General features: G+C 33.8%; 1 protein-coding gene across 1 annotated transcript; it reads right to left on the bottom strand.

Annotated features, from left to right (window-relative positions):
• Positions 1–513: 513 nt before the first annotated feature.
• On the bottom strand, positions 514–21,949 carry LOC141818557 (ubiquitin carboxyl-terminal hydrolase 9-like; the record flags this gene model as incomplete). Its single annotated transcript, XM_074706033.1, has 8 exons — positions 21,588–21,949; positions 20,261–20,485; positions 19,157–19,301; positions 8,227–8,286; positions 8,036–8,131; positions 5,476–5,874; positions 5,226–5,366; positions 514–684 (listed from the first exon to the last, which is right to left on the bottom strand). Coding segments are annotated over exons 1-8 (1,386 nt in total), but the record flags the coding sequence as incomplete, so codon positions are not given.
• Positions 21,950–22,517: the final 568 nt, after the last annotated feature.

Genomic DNA, 22,517 nt, shown 5'->3' with positions numbered 1-22,517 from the left:
AAGAAACTGCATCAAACTGATGTATAAAAATAGGTGACCTTAAAATGTAAAATCATATTGAATTCGTAATAATGTTTACACTACTTAGTGAAAATGGAGCTTCTAGCTCATTAGCTCTCCAGACTGCATCCAAATCCCAAATAAACATGATAAAAGTGTGGGCTCTTGAGGTTTCATCCTTTTCAATAAAGGGAGTTGTTCTTTATGCTTTGTCAATGGTTTATGCTTCAATACTATTAAATAAAAACTAGAAAAATAAATCAGTTAATGTCTGGCCTATTGTAAAAGATACTCAGATCTAAAAACTAATAATTAGCTTGGTTACTGAGCTAATTAGAGATTGAAGTGATGTGTTTCAGTGTTTGCATATATGCATGCACATATGTGATGCGGCAAAACAGGTACATATGTATATACAGCCATAAGAACCGCTTTTCAAAATGATGAACAGGTATTTGATAAATATCTATAAAAAGATCTGAATGCAAATAACAGTGAACAAAATAATCTCACCTGGCAGACATCCACAATTATGGAGTCATTTCGAGATTTGTGATTTTTCCAACACTCTTCTGCAAATTCCACATCAGGACGGCCATCTGCATCTTTTGCTTCTATGTAAGGCTTACTTCTTACACGGTTCAAATCTTCATGCAACCCATCCAATAGAAAAGCAAGAAGTTCCTTGGTACAAAAGATCAAACATAAAACAAAAATAACATCAAGCTCTAATCTACCAATGTACCAGTAACACTAATGTCAAAAAGCTAACAGTCAAAAAGTGATCTGAAAATCATTTTTTAAAACTAAAAACAAAAGCCCTGCTCATTCCTCAACTACAAATCAAGGGTGTTATGTCTTGTCTAGTTTCTCATTTCCCTATGCCCATCAGAATAACTGCTTACCTGTATGAAGGCCAATTCATCTAAAACCATACAAAACTGTTTAGAGAACTAAAGCAAGTATGGGTTCTCAGAACACAATTCCTAAAATAGTTTCAAGAATGAAGTTTCACTGACCGACTTATGGTTTTATCAACATAATGTTATTCTCACATGCACAATTTTCCTATGGAGTCATTTTACAATCAAGGTATTTTTTACCATTACTGAAATTATTAAAGGTTTTTAAGATAGAAAGCCAGACATTCATAGTTTCACAGAGAATGCTAAAACAGATAATGGCTTCTTTAAAAATGTGGAATCCTCTTACAAGACATGCAAAATCCCATTGATGATAAATGAAAGAAAAATGGATGATGACCAACTGCTTGCTTATTACTTCAATCACTTACAACTTTCTATGCAGGTAGAGCTTGATAGTACTATCATTAATGATATATCAACCAAGGTTTAAAATCTCGACCCGTACCGAGGTTTCGGTTTCAAACCAGAACGATACTATTTCGGTATCATATCGTGTCGTGCCAATATAATTTCGATATTTTTTAATATAAAATATATTAACTAATTATATATATATAATGAGATAATTTTATTAGACTTTAATTAAAGTTGTTTAAATTATCTCAATAGCTAGGAGTTGATTCAAATTATTAATTTAATTAAACCTAAATTCATTGTTCCCTTTTCGCACGACCACATCCCCGCAGACGCCTAATGCCGAAGGCGTCGTGTGAGCCCGACGACGCCTCCAAAGACATCACACAAGCCCAACGATGCCTTCGGAGGTGTCGCGTGAATCCAACGATGCCTCCGGACGAGTCACGAGAACCCAACGAGGCCTCAGGGTGCATCGGCACTGGAGGCTTGACTGTGCCCGTTTTGATCCGCAGGCGGAATGAAATTTTTCACCCGTATCGGATAAAATGGCTCAAGATTTCATTCCTTGATATTAACTACAATCAGTTCTCTTAATCTTACTATGCAAGATAATGTGATAAGGATGGAATTTAGGGTAAGTAACAATGCAATTACACTGTTTGGAAAAGAATTAAATATGTGACAGACCAAAGAATGATGAAGATATTAGCTCATGTATTACTTAAATCAAGATGTATTACTTAAATCAAGATGTATTATTTAAATATTTAGTATACTCATTTTGAATTGAACTACTAGCATTATCTATTAATTTTATAGATAATATAATCACGGTCAATGTTTGGATAGGGTACTCCTTAACATGCAGAGAATAGTGATTGAGATTCTTAACCTAATATGTAGTCCCAACTAGTGTGAGAAGCATTAGAATGTTTTTGGAAGGGCAAATTTAATAAATGATTGAACAACTTCAAACTGATTACATCTTACATAATTTTGTTACACTAAATAATAATCAACAAATGAATATTTATTGTAGATACATCCAAAGAAGAGAAAAAGACTACTTAAGAAGATGATCTAGTATATGTCCAATTTAAGTCAAATTCAAAGTAAGAAAGGTGTGGATAGATGCCATAAGTTCTAGAAAATTTATGCATATAGATTTGGAAGTATTACAGATCAAGCTTGACAATGGATGTAGTTGTAGAAGTCCAAAGAGCTAATGAGCTATCTTTGGAAAGGATCTCTGGGTTTGTTTGTCCCTCAACAAGTAAAGAAAATAAAGAAGACGAAATTATTTCTAAGAGAATTAGGAGTAATGATGAGGAACTTAGTGACAACTGGTTTTAATGATTTTTCTCTTCCTCATGAAGACTAATATCATGATTGTGAAATTCTACTTATAAGTGTTCGCTTAAGAACTACTTTAGATCAAGGTTTGAAATCTCAAACCCTAATTGCAGTGTCCATCTTTAACCAAAACAATAAAATTGAAAATCTTGAACTATGCCATAGTTTGGGTCTTTTAGTTTCATGTTGAAGTGTTGATGCATGGTACTGGAGGTCAAGAAAGAAGAAGAAGAAATGCAGAAGAGAAAGCAATTGTGTACTTAGGAGCAAGGCTTAAAGTACAATTCCACATTAAAATTTTGGTCCCCATCTTTAACCAAAACAATAAAATTGAAAATCTTGAACTATGCCATAGTTTGGGTCTTTTAGTTTCATGTTGAAGTGTTGATGCATGGTACTGGAGGTGAAGAAAGCAGATGAAGAAATGCAGAAGAGAAGGCAATTGTGTACTTAGGAGCAAGGCTTAAAGTACAATTCCACATTAAAATTTTGGTCCCTAGTTGGAACGGCATGATTTCAGTACCATGGTGTGCTAACACTAGCAAGCTTTGACACGCATTGGAGCATGCCAAGATGTTTTTTAAAAATTAGTTTTGTTCTTTTAATAGAATTTCATCTAGTTTATTTACTTACAAAATATAAGAGATGGTCAATTGAATTAGATTATATTTTTATTGTATCGGTACTTAACATGTTTCAGCATGCGTACGCACGAAGATGAACTTGGATAAGTTTTACTATCCAATCCTCTTTCACTACATCAATTAGTAATTAAATCAAGTTCGAAATGTCAAGTTTTAATCTTTGACTGAAACGGTATAGAACTTGTCAAATAATTATAACTTATATCCTAATAAGTTATTCATAAATGAAATCAAATAATGATAAGTTATATGCTGCTAAGTCATTGAATTATTAATTGTCACTTATGATTAACTTCTACTTAGCATAGGCTTCTATAGCTTATAAATTAATTATTTCCTTGTAATTAAAATTTACTAATAATTTCTTTATATTATAATCAATACAACAATAATCAATCTTTTATCCCACTAAGTGAGATCAGCTATATGAATCTTCCTATGTAATTAGACTCGATCTCCTACAATATCCTCATCTATATTTGAATGAATTTTACCTTGTGTTATCGTTACTATCATCTAAGTCTTCTTTCTCCCTCTTGCTCTATTAATGTGCGTATTTATCATAATCTCATATCGTCTAACTAGAATATTTATTGAACACTTAAGTACATGTTCATCTTATCTTAAATGTGGCTCTCGAAGTTTTCCCTCAATAGGCGCAACCAGACTCTCTCTAATGTTCTCGTTTCTTATCATATACATTCTTGTATGTCCCCCATCCACTTTGGCATCCTCATCTTTACAATTCTCATCTTTTACTCATGTGCTCACTTCATAGCCAACATGTAGCTCCAGGTCTAACCACTAATTTGTATTATAATCAATAATTATAATTAATTATTTATTATGATAAATCCCAGTTAGCATCATTGACTATCCCTGGGGGTGACCGGCCCGGCCTCGTGGAAGTTTACCACCGGCCACCAGGGTAAATCGGGAAGTGCACGCAGTGGCCAGCCCAGACGCCTAAAATCCTTTGATTGCGTTCCCCATTTGAAGGAAAATTCTTGTAAATACGCCGTAGCTGGGGATCAAACCGCAGGTGCCTGGGTGACAACCTGGATGTCCTACCGCAACACCATTACCCCGGGGACAATTAATTATTTATAATGATTATATTGTTGATAATTATTGATAATTTATTGATAATTAAGAGTACTATTTACTAATAGTTATCAATAAATAATTTTATATATACACATAGATCTACATCCTGATAGTTTAGTATAACTTATAATTATTTATTTATAACATAATATATATATATATATAATAGTAACATTAAACTAGATTCATAGAAGTTTAATTTTATAATCTTCTTTCAATTAACTTATTTTAATAATATAACTACAGAAATTAAAAAATAGAATTTTAGAGAATAAGGTAAAAAAAAAAAGTAATACTCATTCCTTGAATTCATCTTGACATGTCGTAGTGTACTAACATGTCAAGTGTCGGAGTGAAATAATACTTGTTGACACAATCGACATAGTAAATAGAGGAGAGATTACCTATATATATTTGCATCATGTTTTGGTAAGCTAATTTATTGGAACAATATCTTTCAATTGTGAGTTTTTTTGTTTCCTTGCAATGTAGAATTAGAAATAATGTGTTTCCTTTTTGTAATATGTTTACTTATAAATTTATATTTGATTGATCAATATTCTTTGTCACTACATATATCTTAGTTATCTTTAATTTTCAATCAATAAAAATATTTTTCATGTAGATTTCATATTACCTCACCTACCTCCTATAGGCCATATAGTGGATTGACCCATGCCGCTTGGAAACACCTTTAAATGGATTGATTGGACGTTTTCTCCATAAATGCATATGATTAAAATGTGTATCTCAAATCACAAATAAGAGTTCAAATTAAAAGTATTCCCTTGGTAACAATGAACAGAAAACCAGATCTATAATTAAATGTAACACCAACCTGAGAATCATGTTGGTTATAACCGCTAAATTGTGGAGCAAACCGAGCAAGCTTTGCCTTAAATGCACGTGGAGCTACAGATGTGCGTCCGGATGACCACAATTTCCTTAGTAATTCCCCAAAAACAATTGCAAGTTCACCCTGTTGGCCCACAACAAGTGTTAGAATGTGCATGGGGCAATCAATTTAATAATTTATATGCATCATCAACTTGTGGAAGTAATTATCTAAAAAATAGCAAGCCACGTACTTGCATTCCCAAGGGATTTTCTTTGTTAATCTCCTCACTGTAATCTTGTAGAAAATAATTGACAAGAGGAGGAGTATGCACTAAACACTGAAGAGCGCTGTTCATGAAACATGTGTTCCCTAGATTATGTAGTCCTGTCAGTCCTTGGCCATCAACTTTTGATCCACTATTTAAAGCATCATCGTTGTCCTCAGAATCATGCAATGAAGTGTTAAAATTACTCCTATGTAGTAAATTGGAGCAAAATCCAGTTGAATAGCTATTAGATATTGTAGAACCACCAGCAATAGTAATGGATGACCTTGATGGTTCCAATGGAACCAATGCCAATTCATTTCCAGTTGAACTTAAAGTTCCACTGGACAAGTGACTATCATCATCTTGAACCTCCAACAGAACCTATGTACATTCAGAAAAAAAGGCATTGATTAAAACTTTTATATGGCACAAATATCAGTCATGTCTGAATTTAGATTTTAATACAATCACAGTGAACCAAGGCACTAGAGAGTAAAATGAGGGGATAATGATTGAGCTATCATCAAATAGCATAGGACATAAATTTAAAAAAATAGATTAAAAACACAACATCTAGAATTATCTTAAAGGAGAAATAAAGATCAATAATCATTCAGCATTCTAAGAAACCTTTGATGTAATCAAGAATCTTCTTGCACCAGCATAAGAATAGATCTAGCAAACACACACAGAAATCTATAAAGATGACATCCAGAATGATACTCCCCAAATCAACAATTACAGATAGAGACACAAGATCATACTATCTCATAGTATTCTTCAATGACTAATCACTAAGAAGGAGAGGGGCAACATGTGATTATAGACAGCAGAGCAACTGCACTGATCAACATAGAAGTATAAGTGTGTTCCATCCATGATATGAAATGTTATTTAGTGCCGCCCAAAACCGGCAATATTTTCCATTCTAGCACGAGATCAGGACTGGTACCCTACCGGCACCGCGACCATGAGGTTGTCGCAACTGCGAGGCTATCACGACCGCAACGCCGTTGCGACCTCGCGTTGGCCTTGTGAGGTCGCAGCAAGGTCGCAGTTGCAGCGGCCCTCCGTGGGGGCGGGGAGGGAACCACAACCCTGCGACTGCCTTCCACGGGGGCGCAGAGGACATGTTGACCCTCCATAGGATTGTGGCACTTGCTGCAGTGAATTTTTTTACATTATTTTTTATTTTTTAAAATAGATATTTTTTATTACAAATAAACTATTAATTATAAATATAATATATTATTAATAATAGCTATAAAATATTTATAAAAATTAAATTTTTTAAATAATTTTAAATATTTTATAAAATAATTTAAAAATTTTAAATATATATAATTATTAAAAATGGAATATGAATTTAAAATAATCTAAAAATTTCTAAAATATAATTCTTGAATATTTCAAATAAATTTTTAAAAATTAAAAATTTACAAATACATTCAAAAAAATAATTTAAGATTTTCAAATTATCTTTGAGCCATTCAAATAATTTTATAATTTTAGATTTAATTTTAAATTTTAAGAATTACTTATTTTTTACTTTTATACAAATTTAATAGGCATTATTTTATAAAATAATATTGAAATATAAACTCAATACTTCAAAATATAATATGAATAGTGAACATATTTAATAATCAAATATTAATAAAATTAATATATATTTATATTTAAAAAGTACCGAAACTATATTGGTATGGCATAATACGGTACCAAAATCGTATCGTTCTAGCTCGGAACCAAAACTCTTGCACGGATAGAAATTTTAAATCATGGTTCCATCCTAATTTCAACATGCCCTTGGATGGAAATCATGACCAAATGTCTAATACCATTTTGAAGAGAGGTGGAGCTTATTAGATTGCATATTAACTAGGCACCTATGAGGAGTACACCTTAGACCACCAGATAGAATAAATTGCACTGTTTGGGAAAACGGCAAAGTCCAGTGCGTCTCTGAAAAGCTAGTTTAATCAGGCACTCTCTATACAGTCATACCCAGAATGTAAGCAGAATGCCTTTTTTTCAAAAGTAAACGATGAAGACACAATTTAACCCTAAGTCCTTGTGCAACACCAACAAGACCCTTTCTGGTTGAGCTAACTGGCTTCTACCTAGAGAACTCAAAGTATCAATTCCTTGGGCACTCTTGCCATGGCAATAAATGCAGAATAAAAATTAATTGATGGAAAGCTTATCCTAGTAAGATAATTTACAGATAAAAGTGCTGCCTAGCAACAACCCCAGATGTCAATAATTCTAAAACCCTAAGACAAGAAATGAACAAACGAACGAACAAACAAATGAAGAAATGGATAAATGAATGAATGCATTGCAAAGCAAAGCAAATTTGCATAGTCGTGCATGCTTTAGCAGCTCCAGCTTCATGAATTGTATCACAGAACTTCATAATTAGAAATAGAAACAACCGTTATTCCACACCATAAATAACCTCATTGTTACAAATAAACAACTGAACAATGTCAACTAAGATATGATAATCACGAAAAGTACATAAAAGTAACATTCCCACCTTATGGTTCATATACAACTGAGCTTCCTCAAGAGTCTGACTAAAGTTTGTCAGTTTTTGATTCTTATAGTTGTTGAAATAGTCCCATATGCAAACCTTGAGAAAAAACAAAATAAAATAATGAACTGAGATATAAGCTACAGAGATTAACATTTCACAAATATATACAAGTCCAAATTTGGAGGGCATACCTTCTCAAGCTCGAGCTGAAAAACCATGCATATCATTGTATAAAGCTCAAGAACTGAAGCCTGAAATTGAGCGTAAGAAAATTGTGTATAAGAGTCAGCACCCCAAAAATATGTTCTGCGAGTACAACCTAGTTTATACAAGATGTGACTTTGTGACAATTTCCCTCCAAGCATGCACCCCAAAAATATGTTCTGCAAGAACTGCAAGAACAACCTAGTTTATACAAGATGTGACTTTGTAACAATTTTCCTCCAAGCAGTTGTCATCTAGATGAAAACTAACAACGAAAAAATTTATCAATTGGTTATCTCAATAAAGCTGCCATTCACGTTCTGTCCATAAGAGGCCAGAGAAAGGTCTAGTTCTATTGACACTGAACTTGAGATTTTTCTTTAAATATGTTTGCATTCATGTGTGAAACTGCAACTCCCTTGGATGATTGTAACATCACAGAATTCAAATATCTACAAATCTAAATAGAGATATCTTCTTTCACTTTATGATAGATAGTAAATTGAAGGTGAAACTTTGCCTAAACCAGAATGCATCCATGTCCCAATCTGTAATTCATTTGGATGATTATAACATCAGCAAGATCACATAAGATCTAAGTAGGAACACCTGTATTACTAGCTATAGACAGAACAATCTCATATCTTGCATATTATGTGCTTTGACATTACTTTCTAGATGCTGCTTCTGATTTAATAGTAGAGAATAAAGTGTTGCATTAAATAAAAACCTTTAGAATATTATGAAAAAATGGGCAGGCCGCTAAAGTAATTCTTAAATGCATTTCCAAATAAAACTATTTCTACGAGAACAGTTGAGATATATGGAAAAGCATCAGCAAATAGTTTATGGTTGCTAACTTTATATCTAGTGTGAAAAGTAAAGAGGGCAGATGATCTTTAAAATACACATCACAATCTCATAATTATTAATACCCACTTCATTTGAGGAAAAAACATTTGCTGATTATATTTGAAATTTTCTTCTCAAAAAAACCTTCTAGAATTTATATATAACGACCAAAAATCCCTCATAAAACATAATTATACAGAGTTGAATAATGGTTTTGACTTATAATGGTTTTGACTTGTGATATCAGACTTAAAATTTGCAAAAGGAAAAAATTAGTTCCCAATTTTAACTAGTGAAATTAAAAAAAATCAGCTTTTAAAAACAAATAAAAGAATATTTGTTGTTAACTTTTTTACAACATTGTACAGTAAAATTTAATTTATTTTACATAGAAGACTTGACCATCCACAAATATAAGGAAAATTATACGTGAACTGTTGGGATTTACTTTTTCTGTAGGCAGATCTTAGCTGGACCTCCTGCTGGGATTTACTTTTTCTGTAGGCAAATTTAGGTGTGTAAGGCTCCTGACAGCAAATTGAAGAGGAAAGAGGTTCGAAATAGAAAAGTAAAATCATACTTGAGTTCAACCATGTTTTGCTTAGTCAAGCTTTAAAGATAAAACTCAGCTGTGATCAACTAATTGCAAGCTTGCAGCATTACTCTGTTAATAAGTGATGTTCCAGTACAAGCATCAGGGTCCATCAATCCGTCACTTGTGCACACAACTTCAAGTCATGAAGATTCCCTCCTATTTTTGTGTAATGGCAAAGGCCTCACTTCATTGCTAGAAATGGTGAAATATGGCACATGCAGAACAGCCATGAGAGACAAGTTTTAGTAACAATAGCATCATGCAGGACAATTGGTTGCTCTCAATTGTTGCATCATGCTTTATCCAAATTCTTGTGTGCAAAGCCATCTCATTGCCCTCTTGTATATTGTTAACTGTTTGCACTTGGCTAAATTTGGCATCTACGTAGGAATCTAATAAAAACTTAAACATTGCTTTGATCAACTTTGCAATGATTGTGTTGTAATCAATGGATTTGAATCAACCAAAAAAGGACAACCCAATGCACAAAGTTCCTACTGATATAGGATCCCGGGGAAGGGTCTATGGTACGCAGCCTTATATTGCATTGCAAGAGGTTATTTCCGCGACTCGAACCATGACCACTAGGTCACACGGCAACAACTTTTCCACTGCGCTAAGGCTCCCCTTCAATGGATATGAAGCAACTATGGTTTTTAAAAACACACTACTTTGGACACATGCGTAGCCACCTTGGTGGATTTTGAAGAGGATTTTAGACAACAATCGCATATGGCCACATATTTCATATATGGGCTACATGTGAAACTAAAAGGACCTTATTTAATTCATGTGGACCATTTTTTTTTGACATAACCAATTTGACTCACTATGTTAGCTTATAACTTTTAAATGTTAAATTAAATATTATTTTTGCGAGTGATAAATCCTTTCAATATTTAATTGTGCGCATATTACTTCTATATAAATATATGATCTATGTTACATTATTATTAGGAATTGATTGTTATATTCATGTGTTTTGCATTGTGTGATTAATATATATTTTCTACACGCATGAATTGCATGGCTAACAAGCTTTTATCAGAGTATGTAGCTTGGTTATTATATTGATATAACAATTTTAAATATCTTTAATATTAACCACATATGCTCCATTATGTAATATGAAGCAAGTTATCAATATTTATGCTACATACTCTTTTTGAAATGTGGGTGATCAACAATATCTTTCTCTTTATTGAGCTTGCTTTTGACAAGTCTCCATTTCACACATAGGAACCGAGTCCTATTTGGCACACATGGACAAGGCATGCAAAGTTAACTTGAATAAAAATAAGTCCATAGTGGTATGCACATAGACTTGTTCCCATCAAGTTGGGATTCTTGAATCAAACAAGACCAAGGCTGAAGAAGGAAAGGCTAAATGAAAGCAAGCAAGTGGGCATTGTTGCCTAGGAAGTTGAACATGTAATACCAAGGAAAATTATATGCCATTGTATAATTGGGGGTAAAAAGTGGAGGGGAGGGGAAAATAATGGAACGTAACCCAGTTGGGTTATAAAATAACCATTCTCACATTATTTGTTGGTCAATGAGGGTAAAGAAGCTAGTTCCTGAATATAAGATTAGGATAGAACCTCGAACATTCAAGCACTTTCAAGAAAAGGACTAGAATTAGAGCAAAATAATAATAATAAACTTCTAGGGAAATAGGTTGGACAAAGGGTTAGAGAAACAATTATTCATGGTTTTTAAATCTCAAGTTGTGCAGGTCAATAGTAAAATTTTTTGTTTCACTCATTGATCGACACACAAAAAGTTCTAGTAACCTTATATGAAGGCAAACAAGTCCTTCTGTAGTTCCACCTTCATTGTGAGCTCCATCTGAACCTTTCATCTTAGTGCAAGCTCTATAAGGCCTTCTCCCTTAGTCACAAGCTCTGCTCAAGCCTTCTATCATCATCACAAACATTCCATCCTTCCACCTTAGTAGCAAGCTGCACCCAAGCAGTTTGTTTTCATCATGGTCCTTTCTGCCTTTGTTGCTGTCATGAGTCTTCCTTAAGAACTTTGCTTCATCGTGAGTGTTTTTCACCTTTGTCGTGAGCTTAATTCTATCCATGAACTTCTTCTGCAACTCTTTGCCAAGCCTGAACACCTTCCACAATCCACTTCTAAGCTGCGAGCTCGTTCCATGACTTAACTTTCAATTAAGTTTCCTCCTCCTTAGAATGACTAGCACCTCTAGTACCGAAATTATACCATTCTAGATTCTAGAGATAATCTGAGATTTTGGAACAAATCCTTATACATAATCTAAGTTTAAATTTTAGTATACTTGAAAAATAAAAATTTAAAAGTAAATATCTTATTGCTTAAGAATCACAAGGATAAAGGTATCAAAGTCAAAAGATTTAGAAATAGAATTATTGTGCAAAAATTGATTTTATAAAATTAAATATTATAAGTGGCATGCCAATCTAATGGAATTGAACTATCCAATTAAAGCGAATTATAAGAAAACCTAGATAAGATAATTTATGCTTCACCTATGACAAAAAAAAACGCTTGGGAGATTTAGATATACAAAGGTGCACATAGAAATTTTGAATTGAATGAAACAAAGAGAATGGTGCAATTTTAGATTTACATCTTATGATTATTAATGCTTGTTTTGGGAAGAGGGAAGCATTTTAGATTTTCTTCTTGTGAATAAAATTATGTATAAAATTATAAGGTAATAAAATCTTAGAAAATTACAAGGCAAATAGAATTAGGACTATTAATGATTAATTTAGCAACACCAATCAATAGTCTTAGACATAGTTTAAAAATTATTTCATGCTAGGCGAAGCGGGCAAAATTTACCGTTCCATCCGCCGCCACGGACGGAACCTCCGCAAGACACAGTGGGGATGCACACGCCACGACATCTGCGGGTCGCATCCCGATAGGGACGTGAAGGTCGTTGCGACCTTCACGAGTCGCGGTGAGGCCGCCACGATGTCCGCGGGCCACGCCGAAGCGAACACAAACTCCTCGGATCACAACGAGGCCATCGTGACCTTCGCAAGTCACACCAAGGTCAGCAAGACCCATGGAGGTCGTGTCAGGGACACACAAGGTGCAGGTAGAAAAATTATGTTAATAATAAAACTTACGTTAATAATTTCAATAGATAATCTAAACATGCTTAATCAAATCCTAATAAAATTCCCCATTAAATTAATATATATACATATATATTATTTATTTTAATTCTAAAAATATGTAATAAAATTTTTATTTATTTATTTATCATATCGGACGTTGCAATTCCATTTTTCCCCCTTTTTTAAAAAAAATATTTTATTTTTTAAATTATTTAATTTTTAGATTAAATTTTTTATTTATAATTAATATATTTTATATTTAAAAAATATCGAAATCATATCAGCACGATATGATATGATACCGAAATTGTATCGTTCTCATCATTAAACCCTAAACTCCGATACGGGTCGAGATTTTAAACCATGATCTTAAATATAAATCTCAAATGTAAGAAAAGACCATTTATTTCTATAACTAGAAGAGAAACTTTACAAATGATAATATGACTTTTAAAAGATTAAACAATAAAACAGTTTTGAATGAAGAATATTATAATCTTGATGTAATGTGGATTACGATGACTAATAAAATCAAGAACATAGTGAGATCAACTTTAGGAGAGTCTAAAATAGCAATAAACTATATAAGGAGAGTTGGTGGTAGTTTGTTTCAAAGCTTAGAAAATTGAAAAAAATAAACATAATTTTAAATAAGAAAAAAAGGAGTTAATTAAGGTAAAAAAAGTTTAGATGCTTTATGATAATCAAGAAACAAAGAATGGAGAGAAAGATAACTATAGGATTGCAAAAGCTCGATGTATAAGAGATGAAAAACAAGCAAATTTACTGATAATAATGCAATTAAGGGGGAAAAATTTTATAAACTATTTGAAACATTCTATGAATAATTTGTTCTTTTACATCTTGAAAAGTATAATAAATTTAGGAATCACCAATCTGTTCATAATTTTTAGATGAAGAGTGATTAAAGTGCAGATTGGGATGATATTCAAATTGAAGTTTGGAAAAATTTAGCAACAAAATTATAATTTGATTAACAAAATTTTTTATAAAACATTGAAAACTAAGAATATGATGCAGATTAGAGAACTTGTTCCATAGCAGTAACTATTTACAAGAACAAAAATGTGTTGTTCAAATTATGGAGGTATCATGCTATTGAGTCATACTATAAAACTTTGATAAAAAAGTTATTAAAATGATAATAAGATAAGGCAACCATTTTAAAAATGAATTCAGTTTCATGTCTAAGAGATCAAGAAACACTATGTTTGATGCTACATATTCAATAAGACAACTAATGGAAAATATAGAGAAAAAGGTCCCCCCTAGCAACCCCTGCGAGAAAGCACTCACAAGCACCTCGGATGCAACTGCGGACACGTCTTGGGTCACTTGGTTGAAGCGATGCACATACTCTTTTAAAGTTTCCCGAGACTTCTATATGATGGCGAAGAGGTCCATAGGTGTCTTGTAGTAAGTCCTACTGGTGGCGAAATGCTGCAAGAAAAAGGCTTTGAAGTCTGCAAAAGTCTGAATGGAGGCGGCAAGGAGTCAGTTAAACCACCATTGGGTTGAGTCGGCCAATGTGGTTAAGACACGGCACTTGATGTTGTCAGTATATTAATGTAGCAAGGCTGCATTCTCGAATCGGCCTACGTGGTATTCCAGGTCTATAGTTCCCGTGTAGTCGGCAAGCTACAGAGTTCAAAAATGACGAAGTAGTTCTTCTTATAGGACACACCAAGCGAAAGGCGTGCCTTCTAGTTCGCTTATTTCTCCAAACCAAAGTTCTTGTCCCCAAGTCGAATCTCTAGGGGGCGTTCCGCCTGCTACCGACTCCATAGACACATCATATCCTTGTGCTCTCTGAATAGGAGTAACGATGTAAGCTTGTGGTGCCTCCGTTGATGGTTACTACCTTCGAGTAGGAACCTGCGATATTTCCGCGAACACGGTCAGTATCCTCGAAGGTGGCGCAGGAGCTCCAAGCTAATTCTGTGAGGCCGCTTAGACAACAACGGTCATAATCCTGTTGAATTCGTCGTGGGTCATGGTGATGATGGCTTAACTCAGGGTTCATCTATCAGAACATCTCAACTCAGGATCCTAGCTCAGTATTCCCACAGATGGCGTCAATTATGTTCCTGCTTGATATCACCTCCAAATGAGTCATCGGACGCCTGACCTTTATATTAATGAAGTCGCACAAAATCCAAGACCCATTGAGAAAAGATGGTGCTCTCACAAAGCTACAAGGAGAAAAAAGGGGTGAGAATGGAGGTCAGGGGGTGCCTTAGCTCAGCCGCTCCGACACTCAAGTCAATTCATTAGTGAGAGAGGAAGAAGAGGAATAGCGAATGCAGAGGGTAGAGAGTGTCGATGTGTGTGCAGTACTTACGCCCGCGAGAAGTGGGGTTATTATATGAAGTCATAAGAAGAGAAATCACATCCGCGATAAAGTGACTATCACATCATTGTGGTGGTTAAGGATCCCATCACCCCTCACTCATGCTTAGCACTGAACATGGTCATGCTGTATTAATGGAGTAGGTGATCTACCGTGGAGTACTTTACCATTCCACGTATCTCTCAGGTGACAGTTCGGAAGATAAGTAATGGGGTGAGGGAGACAGTGACAATGGAATGAGGCTACTTAGGCGGGAGTGTTGACTCGGCGAGACTAAGCTCACGGAATCAACTGGGAGCAAAGTCAGTCGAGCACGAGGTCGAGCATTAAATCAGTTGCAAAGTTAGGCTTTGAGTCAGAGTCAGTCGGTCTCGAAGTCGGAGTCAGTCGATCTCGGAGTCAAAGTCGGTCTCAGAGTCGGAGTCGGTCTATCTCAAAGTCGGTAGGTTTCGAAGTCGATAGCTCTCGGAGTCGGGCATGAATCTAGTTAGACCCGAAAGGGGGGTATCCGACGTACTGCCTCCACCTAAGTCAGACCATGACTTTCTTGGCCAGAGCATATCCGCTCATAACAACAATGATCGAAAATCAATTTGGATTTATGTTGAAAGGTCGACAATAGAAGTTATTCATCTACTCAGACAACTAATTAAAAAATATCGAGAACAGAAGCAACACTTACACATGGTATTTGTCGACCTAAGAAAAACTTATTATAAATTATATGGAGAATTCTAAAAAAGAGATGAGTTAGCACATATTTGAACTAATTAAGGATATATATGAGAATGTAATGACAAGGGTGAACACTTCAAGCAGATTAATCGAAACATTTCCCATAAAGATAGGATTACATCAAATATTAACTTTAAGTTTCTACCTTTTTATACTAATCATGAATGAACTCACTGGACACATCCAAAATACAGTACCGCAGTGCATGTTGTTTGCAAATGATATTATTTTGATAGATGAGACATGTGAAAGAATAAATATTAAACTCAAATCTTGATAGGAAGTGCTAGAAGTGAAAGGTTTTAGGCTCAGTAGAGTAAAGATAAAATTTATGAAATTTAAAATTAGCAATATTAGACGTAATGAGACAATCATTAAAATAGAAGATGACGAGTTGTCTGTAACTGAAAGTTCTAAATATTTAAGATCATTTTTGCAAAAGGATAGAGGGATTGAGAGAAATATTTTACATAAAATACAAGCGAGATGGTTGAAATGGAGAAGAACGTCAAATGGTCTATGTGATCGTAAAGTATCTTTAAGACTTTAAAAAAATTACAAAATAACAGTTAGATCTGTTATATTATATGGAGTTAAATGTTCTAGTTAGGCGATGTAAAACTATGACAAATATGCATATCAAACAAGGAAGAGAAAGATCAAAAAAGACTTAGTTAGCAATAATAAAATAAAATAAAAATTATTTAAATATAAATGATAATATAGTAGGGAATTGAGTCCAGTGGCGTAGAAAGATTTATATAGCCGACCCCACCTAGTGGGATAAGACTTGGTTGTTATTGTTATATTAGAGAAAGAAAGAAATTAAAAAAGACTTGATTGGAAATGATAAAACAAGATAAAATTATAGATGATATAATAGAGGATCAAGCTCAATGGTGTAAGAGGACCCATACAATCAATTTCATGTAGTGGAATAAAGACTTAGTTATTGTTGTTGTATTGCATGTGTTGCATATGAAATGATATTTCTGCTTAAACAAATGAAAGTAATATAGAGGAAATAAGGAAAGATTTTATGGTATTTTCCTTCCATTTCTCTTTTTACACCAAATAAAATGAAGGGAAGTAATGCTAAGAAAAAAATTTTAAGAGCTTACTTCTATTTTTTTCCCTTTCCCACTCTCTATTGATGAGAGTGTATGTTATCATTGAGTTATATGTGTATGTAGGATATAAAATTCTTCAAAATCAATAAAATTGTCTAACCTTTGAAGAATACAAATATATCTTTCTACCCTCATTCCAACATATAATAACATTTTCTTTCATCATGTCAACCCAAGCATTCAACTAGTATAATTCTTATAAGTAAAGTAATATGAGAAACTAGAGAGCATAATAACAAAATTAAGATTTTTTATGATGTATGATGTTCAAACTAGCAAACAAGCAATGAAATTATCCATATCATCATTTTTTAAGATTAAGAGATGATGGTATTCAAGGATTTGAGAGCAAAATAATTAATGTTGAGAATTTAAACTAACCAATAAATTAAACCAAAGTAATTCTAAAAGGAGAAAATACAATTACACTAAAATGATGCTAAACTTTGTTGAAGTCACTGCACTCCAAGACTAGATCAACTAGAGGGAAAGAGCAATTCTCTACTTTCTTGCAATTTATGAGTCTATCTTGCAAGGGATCCAATTAACCTTGTACTAAATCCCAGCTGACTTTAGTGGGATCTTAAATTGGTATGTAAGGTGTGTTTGCCTATAGATATTAGATGCAATCTAAGGTCTTATACAAGATTACAATACAAAGCAGGACCTGCCTCTTAAAAAAGGTGACAAGGTAATCAGGAGAGAAGAATTCTTTCTCTAATATGCTATTGATGTGCTACTACAATGCAAAAGCCGAAGAGAGGGTCACTTATAAATTTTCAGGTTGGTGCATTGATAACACGTCATGCAGCCATCAAGAACCAAGACTCAATGGCTCACCAAAACTCAAATTTTATTCAACTGAAAAATGTCGTAACAAAAGAGACTGTGGTGTCTAGTAAAGGCCTCAACCAAAAACAAATTTACAAATAAACATATAACTAAAAGGACTTAATTAAACTTAAAGATAAAACCATATTTACCAATAACTTATACCCTAAAATAATATATATTTACCTACTTTCTCTTGGCATACTCAAATTACAACTGACAAGTAATAAAGTTCAAACCTTCCTAATTTGAAAATTAGCAAATTAAAAGTCATTAATTGGCATTGTTGCACTTCGAATGGAATTTAGATATAGTTGTGTTGGACATTTTGGCCCACACTTGTGCCCAATGCTTGTACTTAATGTACACACAGATAGTATCATAAAGCATCAATCTAATGGAGTAGAAATAAAAGTAAGAACAAAGATCAAAATAAAAATATGTGTGCATGCATATATGTGATATATTAACTTGTACAAAGGTAAATATAAGCTTGCATTTCTACATGATAGCTCTATGACCACATATTCTATAGTAAATACAAAATGAACCTTCATCTTGTTCTTGAGCTTCCTAATAATTAAAATAACAATAAGACTTACATAAAATGATAAGATGCAAGGTTTAAAATCTCGTTCTGAATCAGTCGCCAACCAAAATCAAATTATTTCGTGGCAGTTCAATTTGTGCCAACATATAGTGTTGGTCACAGATTGGAAAGACGAGTAAGAAGAGGATGAAGAAGAACAAGAGTAGGAGTGAGGAAGCTTACCTAGAGTGGAGAGACATTACCAATATTGGAGAAACATGAGTTGTGAAACACGACATGCTAGAGAAATGTGAGTCGCAACATGTGAGCTAGTATTGGGAGAATAATAAGATTCCAACACAAAGGAGAGGTTTGGCACAAAGGAGCCAACATGAAGATTCTTGCATCACTAATGCGAAGGAGAAAGAGGCAACACTAAACTTATTGTGATGTGACAAAGTAACTATCATAGCTTCTCATATGAGTTCTTAACTAGGAGGTTAACAAACTATTTGGAAAAGTGAGAGCTTCTTGCAGAAGACACCAACAAAGGAAGCATCTCATAAAGAATCAAAGGTAGGCATTAGATTGCACTTGCATATTGATGATTTTATAGCTTCTCATGTGCCAACCAAGTGATGATGTCAACTGGCATATCTTGACAATGTCAGCAGGCATATTTTAAGATTTTAATCACAGGTGCTAAATTTTAAAAACGAAAAAAAAAATAGATGAAAATTGTTTTGAATAGTATGTACCTGTCTACTGATCTTTATAGTTCTCTCTGACATATCTCTTCCATCGACAACTTGCAAACAAAGAGGGTATACTTCTACATTAAATTTCTTATTAGTGTAACCCTCAGATATTACTTTTCTAGGTAATTCTGGTCCCCCATGGTACCTATTACAATAATAAAAAAGCAATATTACTAAATAGAAAGCAAAATAAAATTTTAATGCATAATGGCATATGTTAAAACTAACCCATCTAACATTAAATCGTAAGCAAGTTTGCAACAAGCTATCCACATGAACATATAGAACTGATATTAATACATTAAGAACCAGTGTTATGGATAACCATAGTAGCTATTGAGACAATGGAAGAGTAACTTATACCATGGTAAACCATGGTATGACATGCTTGCATACTCACCCGAGATGTGCCAAAGTAAATTGTAATTTGTACTCAAGTATGAACACTGAAAGCCACAACATCATCATTATATCTAAATGCTTAGAGATCCTTTTATATTCCTTATGGAGGTCTAGTCAATTTCAAACTTCTAAAATAGCCTGAAAACAAATATCTAATTCCTACTTACCCTAACATTAGAAGCAATATCTTGAATATGAAATTAACTCCGATTAAAGTATTTGGTAACAAAAGCTAGCTTTCACATGAGGATATTTGGGAAATAAAAGATAAATATGTTCTACACACATATCTTCACCATGAATAAAAAAAAAAATAGTCTAAGTGATGTAACAAGAAATGTTTAAAATTGGAAGCCAAATGTAGTAGACTCCTAAAGTTGAAGAACCATTAACATATGCAGCCAATGAAATTTTGACAATTTCTGTAAAGTATAATCTGATAATCATTTAACTAATGAGAACAATGGGTCAAGTAATAATCTAAAATACCTCTATGGATATTGACTAGGAGTACATGCATAAGGCTTCCGTGAATGTTGGATCTTGGAAACATATATGCATACATTATGAAATCAACAAGAAATGTCTAGTTGCATGAAGATGCAGATTGCTCTTTGACGCTAGTTTAGAGGAAAGGTTCACAGATGACAGTGAGCAAAAGTAGATTTTTACAGAAAGGAACAAGCAAAAATGCAAAATTACCATTCTAGAAGCTTCTTCCAAACTTCTTGTGGCACTAAAATGTAATCTTGCCCCTCCTGCAAGCCTTCTTTAAGATCCAGTTCATTGCTTTGTGTTGATGCTTCATTCAATATAAGACAAGAATTATCAATCTCTCCAGGTCTACAAGGAATGCTAAAAACGCTCTGACTGGAATTGACATCAGAGTGATCGAAAGCAACATATTGTTGCCATTCCATCCACCATCTGCAAAAGCAAGCCATATGTTGGTCATCTAAGACACCGGCCAAGTAGTAAATCCATACATAATATTTATTATAGGAACATAATTTCATTAATACCAATTATGAATTTACTCTATAGAGGTGTAAATGTGTGCTATTAAGGCTTAGAGCTTTGGATGAATGGCTATATGCAGCAAACCAGTATTTGCGAGTCCAGCGAAGGACCAATCTTGGGTTGTGCCCAGTATCAATCCAAATTCAGAAACACATCTTTTACTTATAATTCTTAATAGACGGTGTACAATCCACAATTCGCTGTACTTGATAGGGTTATAAATGACCATGATGTTTGTAAACAAGTTTGACACTAAGCTTGATAAAACCTCTTTTATGTTTGTTTGATATATAAAAGCCAATTAAACAAACAAGCTTGAACGCTAGTGAGCTCATCTTGTTGACATTCACAAACAAAGTTTGTCAACAATTCATAAAAAAATTATTTATTAACTTATGTAATTTCCCATTATGATATTATCTTTTTTTCTTTTTTATTCAAATATATAATGTGTATCTTAAGAATTATATAATTTCATATTATTTATAATATTTTTAAAATGATAAAATAATCAAGTTTACTTGTTGGGTCATAGTTTTAAGTAAATTTTAAGTAGAATAATGTCTCCAATAGACCTCGGTAATGAGCTCGAGCTCAGGTTGAGCTCTATAAAAATTTTAATAACAAAGCTTGAACAAGTTCAGTAAGACAAATGAACATCCTGAAGCTTGACTTGGTTCGCTTTAAGCCTTAACCATATAGCACAAGATGGATATTACTCATACCATCATTTTAAGTATTTGTAAATGGAAAAAGATCCGTAATAGTCATCCAAAAACTGAAAAATGGGAGAATATGCTGGACCAGAAGGTTGAATAAAAAAAAGATCCAAAATCAGAGGGAAACACACCGTCCTATTCAAAACCTATAAAATAAGTTCAAAGCCCAGATAAAAGGCAGCATAAGCCATCAGACATTAAAAGTGTGATAAATTAGGTTGGATTGGTCGACAAGGACTATAAATGGCATTCCATCAGAAGATGAAGAAAACAAGAATGTAGATGTTCACCTTTGGGAGACGAGGTAGTTCAGATCACCCTCCTTGATACTGGCTTCGGAGGTTCTCAATAGTTTTTTTATAGTCTCTTTCTCTTCTTCAGGGGTGCAGGGTAAGCAGCTAGCCACCGGGAAGAAACCGTCGGAATTAGGAATCGTCATGTCGGTGGGCGATGCAGAGTTAGTTGAGCAATGAATCGGAGAAGAATGAGGAGAAAAGGGATCTGAAACCCTAAACTACAAGAAAACGAAATTGATTCACCGCGCTGGGGAAAAGGCGAGGAGGTTCGCGAAGATTACGAAAAGGGAGAGAGCGATCTGAAATCAACAGCCCCCTTTCTGTTCAACGATCCGCGGTGAGATGTGATGTGCGGAAATGAAACGGAGCGATCAAATCATGGACCTGAATCAAATAGAAAAGACTTCTCTTATTTTGCCTGCTATTTGTGGTTATGTGGTTCCTCACGTAATTCATACTCTCCAGCCTACCGCCGAGCCAACTGGCCGTTTAAGAAGCAAGCAGGCCTAGGACCCGCACCGAAACCGTGAGAGGGTGGAAAAAGAATACGAAACGTTTTTTTATCAACGGATACACCATTTAGGAAAGAGTCTTTAAGACAAATTTTACATCTATTTTCGAAATAATTCTTCAAAAATGTTCGTATCCTAAAAGTATTCAAAGTTTTAAAAAAAACATTTAGTTTGGCGTATTTTTATTTCTTGAAATATGGCTTTACCCTCTGAACGTCGGTATTTTTATTTCTTGAAATATCTCTTTACCCTCTGAACGTCGAGTTAAAGCGTTGAATTAGTCTTTGCCTACTTAAATTAAACCAAATTATAGAAAGAAGTTGAAGTCGTAGTTATTTAATTAACATTTTTTTTCAAATATTTGATGGCCTTAAATGTTTAAATTTATATTAAATTAGTACTGTTTACACTT

Source organism: Curcuma longa, unplaced genomic scaffold (genome assembly GCF_044706935.1).
Source record: "Curcuma longa cultivar G26 ecotype Majalengka, Jawa Barat unplaced genomic scaffold, ITB_CL_G26_1.1 contig_25324, whole genome shotgun sequence".
Taxonomy (NCBI): domain Eukaryota; kingdom Viridiplantae; phylum Streptophyta; class Magnoliopsida; order Zingiberales; family Zingiberaceae; genus Curcuma; species Curcuma longa.
Note: the sequence above shows the minus strand (reverse complement) of the source record. Positions and strands in the feature narration are given on the sequence as shown.